Below are 14,173 nucleotides of genomic sequence, written 5' to 3'. Positions count from 1 at the left end.
TAGAGTAGTTGTGAGCTTACAAAACAATCATGCATACTGCACAGAATTCCTATATATCACCCCTTGTATTGTGGAACATTTGTTACAGATTATGAAGAACATCATCAGACTATGACTACTAACTGTGATCCATAGCTTACATTTGGTTTATTTTTTCCATGCACCCCCTATTATTAACACCATGTTTTAGTATGATATATTTGTTATAGTTCTTGAGAGAACATGCTCATATCTGTACTGTTAACGACAGCCCATCATCTACCACCTGGTTCACTGTGTTATACAGTCCCACGCCTGGTCCACTCTACCAAAGTGTATGCTCAGTGGCTCTCACTTTCATCACAGAGTTGGGCAGACATGACCTCAGTAAATTTTTTAATGTTTTCCTTAATCCAAAAGAAAAACTCCCATACCACCCTGTTATTGACTGTTAGTGTTGATACAGTACCTTCTTGAACATTAATGCAAAAATATTGCAATATTGCTGTTAACTATAGTCCATGAATTACATTAACTGTGTTTTCCGCATGCATCACCATATTCTTACTCCCTTGTAATAGTGACATACATTTGTTCTAGCTCATAGGAGTAGATTATTGTGTTTGTATTACTAACCACCGTCCTCATCCACCTCCAGGTTCACTGTGTTATTCAGTCCCCAGATTATTCTCTAGCTTTGAGAAGTATTGTTTTTAATGTAATCTGTACAGATAATTATTTTAATAAATAAAATCTATATTTTCAGTTATTTAGAAAATAATCAATATTCCTTTGCCTAAAGAACACATGCTCATTTCTGTGCAAACCTTTAAAAAGCTAGTTATAGGCTTCCTCTCTGAAATGCCTTTAAAGATCTTCAGCTTAAAAATTTGTTAAAACTTTGGAACATTATTTTTGCAAACAGTCCTATAAAATGGATGAATGGGGGTTTCTTGAAAAAGCCTGTTTTACTAAAGAACCCCCCCCTTCTGAAACTATTCCAAATCACCTAACCCTTTTCCCCAATAGAAATAAATACCTTCCTCTGATCCATGGCACTTTGTACACGTCCATATCGCATGTTGTTTCCTAATTTTGCACAGCTTGAAGGCCACTTCCATATTTTGTCCTTAGTACAGTGTCTAATATAGAGTGAGTTTTCTATGTTTGTTGAAGTAAGAAGGGAGGAAAGGAGGAGAGAAGAAATGATAGAAAAAAGGCCTAAGGTATATGAGCTCATGGCCATGTTAGAAAAGCTCCAGAAATGAAGGGTCCAGCTTTAGGCCTTCTCATTCCCAACCCTTGGCATAGAGAATTTTTCAGGTCATTTTTACTTAGGATTAACCCTGGGGAGAGATCTCAAGAACTGTTATATTTCCATCACGTTGAAGAGTGTATACCCTAAACTTTGTTTTATCTTATAGATTTTCTCCTGCCCATCTTGGCTGTGATGCTTATAATAGGTTTGGTTTCTTGTGGCCCTCCTACAAATTATTAGTTACTATGGAAACATGGAGTGTTACAGACAGGCTCTGTGATGACCAATTACAGCTTTAGGCCCGTTTCTTGGACAGCCTTCAGGATTTGTTTGGTTTAAAAAGAAAACAGACCTCGAGTGGGTCTACCTGTGCTTTAACAAGGCATGTTAGTCCCTGGTTGCCTTTTGTTATTTTTAGTGTTGGTGTTAAGTGTCAAGCCTAAAAAGGAAATTTAGATAAAGGTTTGAGTTCAAGTTGCTGGGGGGAGCAGCGTTTGTAATGGTCAGCTGTTACTATCTGCGGAAATGGTCCTGAGCGAGCCCTAACCACACCTTGCGCTTTATCCACTGTCTCCTCGGGAGCAGAGCACTTTATAAACATTAACTCTTTTACCTTTGGGCATCCTACGGAAAAGGTAAATAAGACTGAAGGCCCTTTTCTTCTCCAATATAGATTAGGAAACATCAGCCCAGAGAAGGAAATTGCTTGGTCTGAGGCAGGTAAGCGTTAGCGGACCTCAGGGTGCCTGGAGTCCGGTAGTGGGCCTGCAGCAGCGGGCTGACGCCCAGGCCCCTTGCTGCGCAGCTCCCCTTTCTGCTTCTCGGAGGATGGTGGGGGTTGGGCCTTTTGTCTCTTGCACAGGCGAGCAATTGTTCTTCAGTGCTTTGTGCTCCTTTATAAGAAAGAAGAAATCAATGCACATTTTCTCATACATGCACTTGGCAGCATTCAGCCTCCTCTTTTCCAGATCCTGATCCTGCAGGGGGAGGCACAACTGCAGCGAAACAGACTTGCGACCTTTCAGGTGGAGTAAGGCAAGCCACCACTCATTTGCGCTTAGCACTCTCGGCTTTTTAAAGTGACCGAGGTCATCAAATGCTGACTTAGGGACTAGCTGGTGAAACTGGAGAGATGGTCCTGGTACAGGCATTCTGAAAGTCACTTTACCACTTCCTTAGTTTTCTTGGCAGGCCAAGGTATCATGGTCACACTTTGGGGAAGGTTTTCCTGGTGGATATCTGGGACAACCTTCCTTTTTTCAAATTTCTGTCTGATTTATGGAGGAGAAAAGGAAGTTCTTGAAGGATAATGGCAAATTGCATTCTGTCAATTAATATTAGTGAACTATCCAAACAGGAGCTCTTTCTCAGGGTAGCTTTTATTCTTTAATCAGAAAATGTATTGATTTCTGTGACTTTATCTAGCTTATAGCCACAAAACAGTTAAGTGTGGGACATGGATAACAAAGAGCTTGCTGCCATTATGAACAGAAAGGGTAGTTTCCATGGCAGGATCGCCTTGTGGGGCGATGGGGTGAGTTTGGTTTAGTCACAGACAGTGGAGTGTCCAGGTGAAGACTGTTGCTGGAGCTCTGAATGGGGCTATCCTTCCCACAGAAGAGATATTTAGGCTGAGCACACAGGTGAGATTGCCAGAGGAGTGAGTGGCTTCCGGCCAGGAGGAAGGAAAAAAGGACAGATGTAGGAGGAAAATCAGGAGCATACAGAAATCCTTGAATTTCTGGGAGGAAAGCCTCAGCCAAGGGCTGGTAGGTAGTCTGCTGGCCCCCAGGGCCCAGGCGCTTGGCCTCCGAGTTCGTTTGTGCCTTGGGTTTGCTCAGGGTTGCTTCTTTCATGCCTGGATTGGCCCTGGGCTTTTAAGCAGATGAGTCTTCCTACTTACTGCCAGAAGTACTGGCAGAATGCCTTTCCCAACTCTGTGGTTGACAATAAATGCCTTTGCTAATTTCTATGCATCTGACCCCCTAAAAGGAGAAGGGAAGCTGGAGCTGAGAGATGCTTCATCTGCGGTGCACCCAGGGCCTGGCTCGTCAGGCGGGTCTTGATAGGGATACAAATGTAACTTCAGCCTGGGGCTCCCCTTCCCTGGGTTGGAGGAGGTAATTCGCGTCTCGGCAGTGAAGCATCCCCTGGCTTTTAACAGGAGCTGTTAGAGGGGCTGCTGTTTGAACAAGGAGCTCCATCTTCCTCAAGCCAGCAGTCACAAAACCGTAAACACAGCACCGGCCAACTCTATTGCCAGGATCATGGTGACTTGACGTTAATATTAAACATCTCCAGCAAGGCAGAGAGCTCTGCCACCCAGCTACAGAATAAAAATAAATAAAAATAAAGAGAAACCGTGCTAAAAGCAGTGAGATGATTTGTCGTCTTTCCTTTGTGAGGCCATTTGTCTTCTCTTGCATCAAATCTGTTATAAACCAGTCAAACTGTGAAAGTGGAAATCATCCCAGGAATATGGAATATTAATGCCCAGGGAAGGAGGTGACATCCCTTTTGTCTCAAGAGTGCTCCTTGCTCCACCCCCTAACCCCACCCCCACCCCCTTTTTGCAAGTCTACCAAGGGAAAGTATTTTTCTTTAAAAGAATATGGAGGACTTGAAACTAGTAGTAGGGATGATGTGAGTTTTGAGTATTTTTCTTCCTTTGTTAAAAGTGGAGTGAATTTGTAACTGACTTGAATAAGGAGGGAGCATCACTGAGTAAGCTTTTAATAAATTTTAACCCTACTTTCCTTCTCACCTCTCCATCCTTCTTCCCCCTCTTTCCTCTTCCTATTCTTTCAGTTCCTTTGTTTGGGACCTGAACCTGCTTCTTTGAACATTTATAAATCTTGAGTCTGTCTGATCTTTAGGAGACAGGCCAGAGGCCACATGTCACCATCTGTAATTTAAAGCTGTAGGGCTAAAAGCATTGGCAGAGGTTTGAAGGACCTAGTTCTGACCTGACCAAAAGAGCCAATTGAAACAGACCTTCTAGAGTCTCCTCTGAGCACTGGGTAGGATGGTGATGAGAGCAGACACACTGGGTAATTTATGGGCTCAGTTTGCTTGGAGCTACTCCAGTCGCCTGGCCCACTTAGAAATGAATCGTGTACTGCCACCTTGTGGCCGATTAGGGCAGCAGCGGTTTGGCTGTTGGGAGCATTGTGAAGAGTGCAGCCAGTAACTGACTGGAGATTTGCCTTGTATATAGGTTTTGGTAATTGTGATAGATAAGTGGATTGTCTGAGTTACTATCTGTTACTTTGCTAACTTGCTTCTGTTACGAAATTAAGTCTTGGGGAAGAAAAAGTTGCTTTCTTTTCCTTTTACCTCATTTCTTTGTATTTTCTTCCTTCCTTCAGTATGGAACTTTGACGAGATTTTAGGCAAGTAGATTGTGATGCACTTTTTGTTGTTGGGGAGGTTGGGAGAAGAGTGAAGGAGAGTTCAGTATGGCTTTTCTGTTACATTCAGGAATCCTAAGTTTTCTATTCTCATAAATTTTGTGGCATTCTGACTAAATGACTCAACTCCTGAGAAGAGCAGTGTCTGTCTCTTCACTTGGATTGTCTTTCAAATAAATCAGTCTTCCTGAGAAACTAAGTTTTAAGGTGTGTCATCTGTCTCTGGTCCCTTTCCTTCGATGCGCAGACGTTTGCCCTCTTCCCCGCCACCCTCAAAGAGCACAGGGCGATTGCTTGCCGTTTGGATCAATGTATTTCTCCTTTTAGGTCATAGAAACATTTCTCAAACATCTTTTTCTCACCTATAAAGTCATTGGTACAGAGTAGAATGATTTGGGTCAGAGGAAGCAGAAGAAATGAAAGCTTAAAGAAAAGCACTATTTTGTCTGTAGTGTTAATTAAAAGGAGATCACCAAGTCCTTTTGAGGATGACCCCTGGTTTCTAACATGTTGGCTCTGTGTCTTAATCTATTTTTCGTAACAATAATGCTATTTATGCAGCCCGGACTTTGCTTAATGCTTTAAAAAAGTGTGTTTAAGGAAGATGTCACCATTTTACTGATAAGGAAACTAAGATTCAAAGTAAATTTGCCTAAGGTCATAGGCCAAGTAAGGATCTGAACCAGAATCCAGACCCAGCCCCGACTCCAAGTTTTAGCCCTTTTACATTTATTAGACCCTGCTGTATGCCACATAAAAATGGTTTGGTTTATTCTGGGTGACTGTTACCATTTATGGGTTTTTACACTTGCATTTCTCATTTGCTTAAGCATGTAACAAAAGAAAACAGTTATTCCAAGATTTTTAGCATGTCTAAGAGGAAAACAGTATATAGTCTCTGCCCTTTGGCCCACTTTGATTACAGTGGGTGGCCTGACAGTGAGAATGGTGGCATATTTTACGAGGGGAGGGGGCTTGTTTGGTGCCATAATTAGCCTACACCAGGTGGTAAATAACAAGGCATCTTTTCCAGTAGATATTTGCAGTGCTCTGGCCACATTGGTAGTCATAGAAGAGAAGAAAAGTAGGAGCTCTGAGAAGGCAGGGAGAGGCATGTGTTCAGGGCAGAGGAGGCCACGTAGTCCTGCTTGGCCGACTTTGGGCTGATGGGACTGCACTGGAAATGTGGGGATTGGCCCAGAGCTTTGGGATCTTTGGCAAATGAAGGGCTCAGAGGAGTTCAGTCAGGATGGTGAGAAGGCTTCAGGCTTTGTCACAGCGGGCATGGAAGGAACTGAGGTCAGTTAACCTAGAGGAAAACAGATTTAGCTAAGGGAAGAAATCAAATAAAGCGCCACTATAGGGGATAGCGCCAGCCTTGCTCCGCTCTTGGTGACAGAGGGGCCAGAGCCCAGGAGCACGAGTCCCAGGAGGGCAGAATTGTGTCCAGCGTGAGGAGGATTGTGCCTGTGTCTCTCAGGGTGGAATGGGTTGTTCCAGATAGATCTACTGCAGATGTTCACATTACCAGTATCCCTGCCAGCTCGGCTTCAGCTGTGCCTTTCATGTCTCTCTAATCCTTCAACAACAACAAAAAACAAACATTAATGTTCAAATAAGCATTCAGTTTTTTGTTTTTTTTTTAAATTAATTTCTTATACCTTTTTGCTGTACTTTTGAGACCGGGCACTGGACTACATCTATTACGTGTTTATAAGCTAAAAAATAAAGTGTTTTCAAAAGACAGATGTGGAAAAAAGGCATCAGTAACATCAAAAACAACCTGAAAAGCACACGTCTGCCGCGTGGCCCCCGGTGGCATGGAGCGGCCTGCCGTGGGTTTCTCGACCCGCCGTGCAGTGCGGCCCCTGCTCCCAGGAATTCTGATTGGGGTGACATTGCTGTGGCACCAGCCGGGTGGGAACTAGCGCCCTCGTTCTGACTTTCCTTTTGTGTGCTTTAGATTTCCCTCTGATTCTCAGCTGTTTCTAGAGGGGATTGCGTTAAGGCAGAAACAGAGTTTCCATGGCTTTAGTGGGGAGGCAGGGCCCTTGTTCTCGGGGCCTGTGGAGAGGTGGGGGGGTGCGGCAGGCAAGATGGCGACCTGCCTCCGGGCCGGGGCTGCCCTGTGAAGCAGCAATTGCACAATTTCAAATTAATCAAGGGCAAATAATGTGTATAATTTTAATCAGGAGAGCTGCAATATTGTCTGCCCTGTCTGGCTGAAAACCTCTGACGTGTGATACTTGCTCGGAGAATGTGATGTACTTCTGGAGGCTGTACAGGTTTCTTTAGGGAGCAGTGGAGTTGCTGCTTTCTTTCCACTGTCTGCCTTCCATCAGCCACAGGAATAGGGAGTTTCTGTTCGGCGATGTCCTGGAGCCTTGGGGATTTCCAGGCCCGAGTAGGAGGAGTGTGGAGTTCTGGAGAGTAGATGTACAATTCCTTCAGTCTCCCAGAGGCCACATGCTACTGGCTTAGCAAATTGAAAGCCCCACACAGATCATTTGCAGGTTTAAGATGCTCCTTTGTACTGTTTGCCCAAATGACATCATGAAAGACAATGATCGGTGTTGTAGGTGGTGATGAGTATACATGTGGAATTGCGGGGAAGGTATTTGGGTGCACGTGTCTGTGGGTCGCAGTATTATACATACACGCAGCACCTCCGCCCCTCACTTCATTTAGGGCTCTTTAAAACCTTACCCGCTGCTAAAGTGATTACATTTCCCAGCTAGCTAGACTGTGCGTACTTTAAGTCTCCTCAGAAGAGTCACATAATAAATAAGCTGAATCCTAATACACACACATTCTGTCTTTATGGAAAATGGCTGCTAATCCATGATCATTTTTTTCCAGAAACAGGTTTTATGATAATATAGTAAAAATATTAAATTAGAAAATGCCTCACTAAGGGTTGTAAAACCTTACTACAGTAGAGATAGGTAATTATCCCCTCTACAGCCTAAATGACAGTTTAAAAGAAATAAAAATGTTAGTGCTCATTACTTGCTTTTGTAGGTTGCAATAAAGGGTAAGTTAAATTTTAATTCAAGGAAGAGCCCCTGCTATCGACCTTCTACCTCAGGTCCATGTCCCGTTAATTACTCTGTAGCTGATTCCTGCGTGGTACCAACGTGAATACCTTTTCTACAGTGGACATTCCCACTGGCCATTGAAACGCAGAGTGTGGGGGAAGGGGTGGCAAAGGGGGGAAGGCATTTCAGCTCAGTGATTCAGATCGTGTTTCTTAATGTGATAGGGAGGAGGAATTATGTATTTTAAAAAAAAACCAAGTTCATTATGCACAGCCTTGAGGGGACCTCAAGTATTAAACTCTACACTTACCCTGGAGAATCAGATGGAGACAAGGTTAACCTGAAGGATTGATAGCTTCGCTCCTCTGCATGGCTACATCCTGCTTAGGAGAGATGCTGCAGGGGAGAAGGGTCCATGCCGTGGAAGGGGGGTGCGACTCTCAGTCTCTCAGTGGCTCTTTGTTACCTGGGTTTTGTTTTATCTTTGGCATGGGGTAAGGAATATGGATGTTTTGCTTCTTTTCAGATGCTCTACCTTTCCCTACGTGTTGTCACCAGATCTAGTGCCTGCCTGGGTTTGGGAAGAAGAAAAAGCTCAGTGCTACCTACACCACAGTCCTCATATTGGGGTATGCAGAGAGTTTCTAAGAGAAAGGAGACTCGTAGTTGTATGGAATCAATTTCCAGATATTTCCTCTTTCCTAAAATGGATCTGCCTGAGCATTCAACTGTGCTGGAGGCACAGGCTCTCCTTTTACCTCAGCTTTCTCAACTGCCCTTCTCCCACCTGTTGAAAGGCCCACCTGGAACCCCTTTTCCATCTGATGTGGGACATTGCTCTTGAGTGGGAAAACCACCAGGGCATCATACAAAAGGACAGTTTGAAATATCAGTGTGGGTATTGAGAAAGGAAATTACGGACGACTGGGTAACAAATCCCTTGTAAATCAGATGGTTTCCAGTTCTTTATTCTCAGCAAAATTACAGGAGAACCTAATTGAGTTGTCAGCTGATAGATCTTTAAACATAACTGTTGGTGGTAGATCACCATGTGATTTTTTTGGACATAAAATTCAGAAAGAATGAAAAGAATTCAGTGACAGCAGTAAAACAAAGCTCTTCCATTTCCATCTACTTATTTCTATGAACAAGGTTTTTCAGCACTTCTTATATCTACAAAAAAAAAAAGGAATTAAATTGGTACTGAATTCTCTTTCATTCTAGCAATAAGTAATATTTGTCCATGGATACACAAGTGGCAAGAGAAGCCTCATCCATCTCAATAAGAAAGGCATTTCCAGTGGTTTGAGTGTCTGCTTCCCATGTACGAGATCCCAGGTTCGATCCCCATTACCTCCTTTAAAAAAAGAAAATAAATGCATTGCAATCACATTTTAAATTAAACATTAAACAGCCACTAAAATTGTAATATGTTGCATTATATTGTTATTGTATATATTGCTTGCATCCTAATAATAATACTTGTAATGTTAACCCAATCCAGAAAAAATCTTCTTTTAATTACTTAGAATCTTAAGGTTTCAAGAAATTAAAAATTTTTAATTGCAAGTTTTAAAATTTTAAAATGTGTTTCAATTTGCAACTTATTTTTCTGGCCAAGAAGTATGATAGGGTGATAAATAAAAGGCTTTCCAGCATAAAACAATTACGTTAGGGCAAAATTCTTTAGAGAAAATTCAAATGGAAATACACATTTGAAAAGAAAAAGGTGTTGTAAAATTTCCTCCTGTTAAAGAGCTTGTTCATGTTTTTTAAATGAATGAGAACTGTTATTGAATCAAAATGGAATATAATTCTGCTTCATTTGCCAATAGATATGAGTTTTATTTTAGGGAGCAGATGTAGCTCAAATGGTTGAGCGCCAGTTTTCCACATACGAGGTCCCAGGTTCAATCCCCAGTACCTCCAAAAAAAACAAACAAATGAAAAAAAAAACATCCTTCATTGGGGAGTAGATGTAGCTCAGGTTGAGCACCTGCTTCCCATGTACACGGTCCTGGGTTCAATACCTGGTACCTCCTAGAAAGAAAAGAAGGATTTAAAAGTTAATATTTCAAACATTCAGATAATTTGTATCCTTTGTGACTATTTAAATTCATTGTGGAATATATGTCAACAGTTTGTGAGGGGGGAGGTGTGGCTTTAAAAGTTCTTTTAGAAGGTAGCAAGCCAAGAGGTTCAAAGACCACCACCCGAAGCGCTGTACTCCGAGGCTGTTTCCCCAGCTCTGCCCCAGCCATGGACAGCTTGGCCAGTGCTGGAGCCCCCGATGGGAAAAGAGGGGCTGAGGCCACGTGGAGAAGCCGGAGCCTGGGAGGGTCTTCCTGCTGGTAGAGCGCCTGGACCCTGGGGAGGGTCTGCTTTGTCTTCTCTAGGTTGGGGCTGAGGGGTGGGAGGAACAGGCAGAGGACCAGGGAGCTGGAAAGAATGTGGCTGTCGCTCTGGGTAGGGGAGGGTGCAGGTGAAGTGGTGGAAGTGTGGAGGAGCCCCGAAGTTGGAGAACTGCTTGGATGGTGAAAAGGGTCACTGACTGGTGGTGGTGGTTGAGGAAGGCGTAAGAGTTGAAATTACTTTGGGATTTTTCAGATTGGAGTAATCCCTTATACATATTCTCTCTTTCTGTAAAAAAAAATTTTTAAGTACCCAGACCACTCAGCTTTCCCAGTTGCTTTGCCACGAACAGCTGCATATGTTTGTCAGCTTTGCCCACCTGAGTGTGAAATGATGTTCTATCAAAACATGGGTTTCAGCATTCCATTGTCTGCTCCTGACACGTGAACCCTGCTGCGGACAGTAACTGCTGCCTTCGGCCCAGGCATTTCCCTGATATTGCAGTGCAGAGTGGAAGCATTTGCTCAGTGGTAATGATGGGGTCTGGTGCAAGCAAGCAAGGCGAGGCTGGAAAGGGTATGATTGTAAAGGGCTAAATAGCCTGGCGTGTCTGCGTTCATTCTCATCAGACGCTGGAGTCTTAAAGTCACACTGTCCTTTTTGTCATGGTGACTCTCCCTTAATGCCATTTAATTTTTTGTTGAAACAGCTACAAGGACTTGTACTTATTGGCAAACAGGCAGGCAGTAGAGTGATAAAGTGAAGACTGGAGCTGGTGATTTGAAGTGGCTGCCTTTGCCAGTAAGGCTGCCTGCCGCTCATTTGCATTTGGGCGGAGGCTGCCTTCCACCTTTGTACAGCTTGTCTGGGGCTGGGGGAGGGCCAGTCAGATGTATATCTGGTGGAGGAACAAAAGGGATGGGTGGAGCTCAGGGTGAACCTGCCCAAAGGAACGTGGGGCTGGTTGGTAGTTCAGAACAAGAAGAGTGCTGGTAGATTCCATGATAACATTGGGCACTTTCCCTGCCTGTCCTGTACAGGGTCCCTAGTGTGATAAGGTTAGTTTCCATTCTTAGCTTCTGAAGTTTCTTTAAGATTTTTACCTTTTAAAAGTTTTGACACATTCTTCCTATTGCTGGATTTCTAATTATCTCTCTATTCCTATCCATAGCTATAGCAGGGTGACTTCCAAAAAAAGACTCATACGTTTTTTTGTTGAAGTCTTGCTGAGCCAAAATAGCTGTTTGAAGAGTGGAGCTGTTTTTTCTTTTCTAAAAGTCAGATTTGCTGATGGTGTGTTTGTTTGCTTAAGCTGCTGGGAGCAAAATACTAGGAGTGGGTTGGCTTTTATGAAGGGAATTTATTAGGGTAAAAGCTTATACTTGGAGACCGTGAAAATGCCCAAGTGAAGGCATTTCAGAGATTCTGTCTCACCAAAGAGAAGCTTCTGGCGATTCTGGACTCCTGCACGTCAAGGCAAGATGGCGGCCATCTCTGCTCTCTCCTCCAGGCTGGCTTTTTCCCTGAGCTTAGCTATGGCTGAGATAAGAGATGAGGCACGTGGCTTATCTCTTCCTGGACCTTTCTCTTTAGCTTTGGGCTGCTTCAGTGATTCTAGCCTCCAGCCTCTCTCTCAGCCTCCCTGGGTTTCTCTTTCTTTCTGCAGTTGTAGGTGATCCTTCTTTAAAAAAAAATAAATTATTTATCCCCGCCCCATTCTTTACACTCACTGTCTGCTCTCTAAGTCCATTTGCTGTACGTTCTTCTGTGTCTGCTTGTCTTCTCTTTTAGGTGACACCAGGAACCAATCCTGGGACCTTCTGGAGTGGGAGAGAGGTGCTCAATCTCTTGTGCCACCTCAGCTCCCTGGTCTGCGTCTCTTATTATCTCTCCTCTGTGTCTCTTTTTTGTTGTGTTACCTTGTTGTGCTAGCACTCCTGTGCAGGCCAGCACACCCTGCGTGGGCCAGCTCACCACACAGGCCAGCTTGCTTTCACCAGGAGGCGCCAGGAATCAAACCCTGGACCTCCTATATGGTAGACAGGAGCCCAGTCACTTTAGCTACGTCCACTTCCCAGTAGGTGATCCTTGAGTCCTTTCTAACATGGCAGGGTTAAAACGGCAGCTTTCTTTCTCTGTGTGCCTCCATTTATATAAGACTCCATGAAAGGATTAAGACCCACCCTGGGTCCCTCAGTCTAATTAAAGGTCCTTGACAGAAGCAGTGTAACCAAAGTGATCTAATTACAAAGCCCCTTGAAAATAGACTTCCATGAACAGAATGGGTTGGCTTAAGAACATAGTCCTTTGGGGTCCACAGAAGACTCAAACCAGGACGTAGTGGCTCTCGGATAATGAGAGTGTTTTTAAAAGCCTGTTTCCTTAGCAAGGATAGCAGGCCGTAGTTTGTGATTAGATCTTGAGTTGTACAATAGGGCAGGCAAGACTTCCACCTGGTGTTGTTCCTCCTGGCCCATTATCTTAGCTGCCCCCTCCCATGGCTCCTTGAATCTGTTTCTGGAGAATCTGCACCCGATGCACAAGGGAACGTGTCCTGGAGCTTCTGCCACAACAATCACAATGACAGGAAGCATCCTTCCCCGTCGCACCACCCTTTGAGACTCCTCAGGCCTCGGCCGGTGGCTTAGGCCAGATGTGTGTGTACGTGTTCCGATTTGCAGCAGGAGCAGTGAGACTCACTTTATTTTCAAGAACTCAAGACCCTGGCATATTATGATTTCTTTTTTAATGTCAAAATCCAACTTTAGAAATAAATTAGCCAATCAGATAATTTAGCATATTGAGAATAGAGAAAAGGGGGCTGGGGGTGGGAAAGAACCTTAGTTTTATGACTGAGGAGCTGCACATGTGGTATTAATTGGAATCTTGTTGCTGGGTCATTTTCATTGTTTTTCAAGTACTGCTGAGTCCAAGAAAATGTATGAAAACTAAATAAATTATATCCTCCTACATCCCATGTCTGATTGAATCCTCCTCATGGCGTGGCAGTCTCATACATCCTATTAAAATATTCAATCTTGTTTTCTTACTTGAAGAGCCTGTCTGTAAAGGGCAAACTTATAGAAAACTCATTCCCTTGAGACAGGGTATCCAGCCACACTGGACTATTGACATATTTTAGTATTTGATTGGCTCCTTCTAGGTTTCTTCCTTCCTTTATATTTGTGAATAACGAGTGGTGGGAAGCATTTTTAATTATATAGCCGTGTTTTCAATTGAAGACACAGATTGGAGTATTTCCCAGCCATTTAGTTTCTTTTTAACCTTGAAAAGTTAACCACTGTGTTAACCAATTTGTTTTGTTTGTTTTCTAGGACAGAGTTGTATCGATCTCTTTTTGGCAAACTCAACACTCCTGACGAAGGCCACGGGAACTGACTGACGTCGCTGGTCTGACTGGCTGCAGGCGTGAGGCTGGGCCTCCTTGCAAACCCCCCGGGCGGCTGGGCCAGGTGGCTGCTCCTCCAGCCCCAAAGGGCAAACTCTGCGGGGGGTTGAGCTGGGGTTGCAGGAGAGGGGAAAGTCCCTGTGGAAGGGCTTCATTCAGAGCCAGTGCCTAATAAATCCCTGGAAGCATGTTTCTCTGTCTCCAGTTGCTTTCATGGGCGAGAGTGCCTTTGCCCTGCTCCTTCGGCCATCACAAATAAAGAGCCTTGCGGCTGCCACCACTGAACCTTATTCCACCAGCAGATGTTATTCCACAGGCAGCATGGTGGGCCCAGCACAGCTCCTGGCTCACAGTCGGTCTGATTTAGAGCTCTAGCAAGATGACAGATTTGTTGGGAGATTTTCCTGCTCATACAATATAACATTTCAGAGAAGGAATAATTCCAGGGCAAGATGGTACTTTCTGGGTGGATGATGTTTAATGATTTATCACGGCTCTGAGGAGCAGGGAATCCCAAGAAACCTAGTACCTATGTTTGGGATATTTGTAATTTGGAGGTATTTGTCCATTTGTTGCTAAAAACGGGTCTCTGCCTTTTTTTGTTTGTTTCTCCTTTTCATCCGTAAAGATTCTTCCAGAATCCTTTTCCATTCTCACCGTTCATTCCTAAACCATGTTATTGAGATGGATCCTGGTGTAAATCTAGCAGGAGGAAATGAATCACTTG

General features: G+C 43.8%; 1 protein-coding gene across 1 annotated transcript in view; it reads left to right on the top strand.

Annotated features, from left to right (window-relative positions):
* Positions 1-13,638, top strand: part of AATF (apoptosis antagonizing transcription factor) — a 117,322-nt gene extending 103,684 nt beyond the window's left edge. The window contains exon 12 of the mRNA XM_058283204.2: positions 13,373-13,638. Within this exon, the coding sequence (XP_058139187.1) occupies positions 13,373-13,436 (64 nt within the window). The 3' untranslated portion in view covers positions 13,437-13,638. The remainder of the gene's footprint in view (positions 1-13,372) is intronic.
* The last annotated feature ends 535 nt before the right edge of the window (positions 13,639-14,173 follow it).

The sequence above is a fragment of the Dasypus novemcinctus genome, chromosome 21 (assembly GCF_030445035.2).
Source record: "Dasypus novemcinctus isolate mDasNov1 chromosome 21, mDasNov1.1.hap2, whole genome shotgun sequence".
NCBI lineage: Eukaryota > Metazoa > Chordata > Mammalia > Cingulata > Dasypodidae > Dasypus > Dasypus novemcinctus.
The sequence above is the reverse complement of the archived record's forward strand: the minus strand, read 5'-3'. Positions and strand labels throughout refer to the sequence as shown.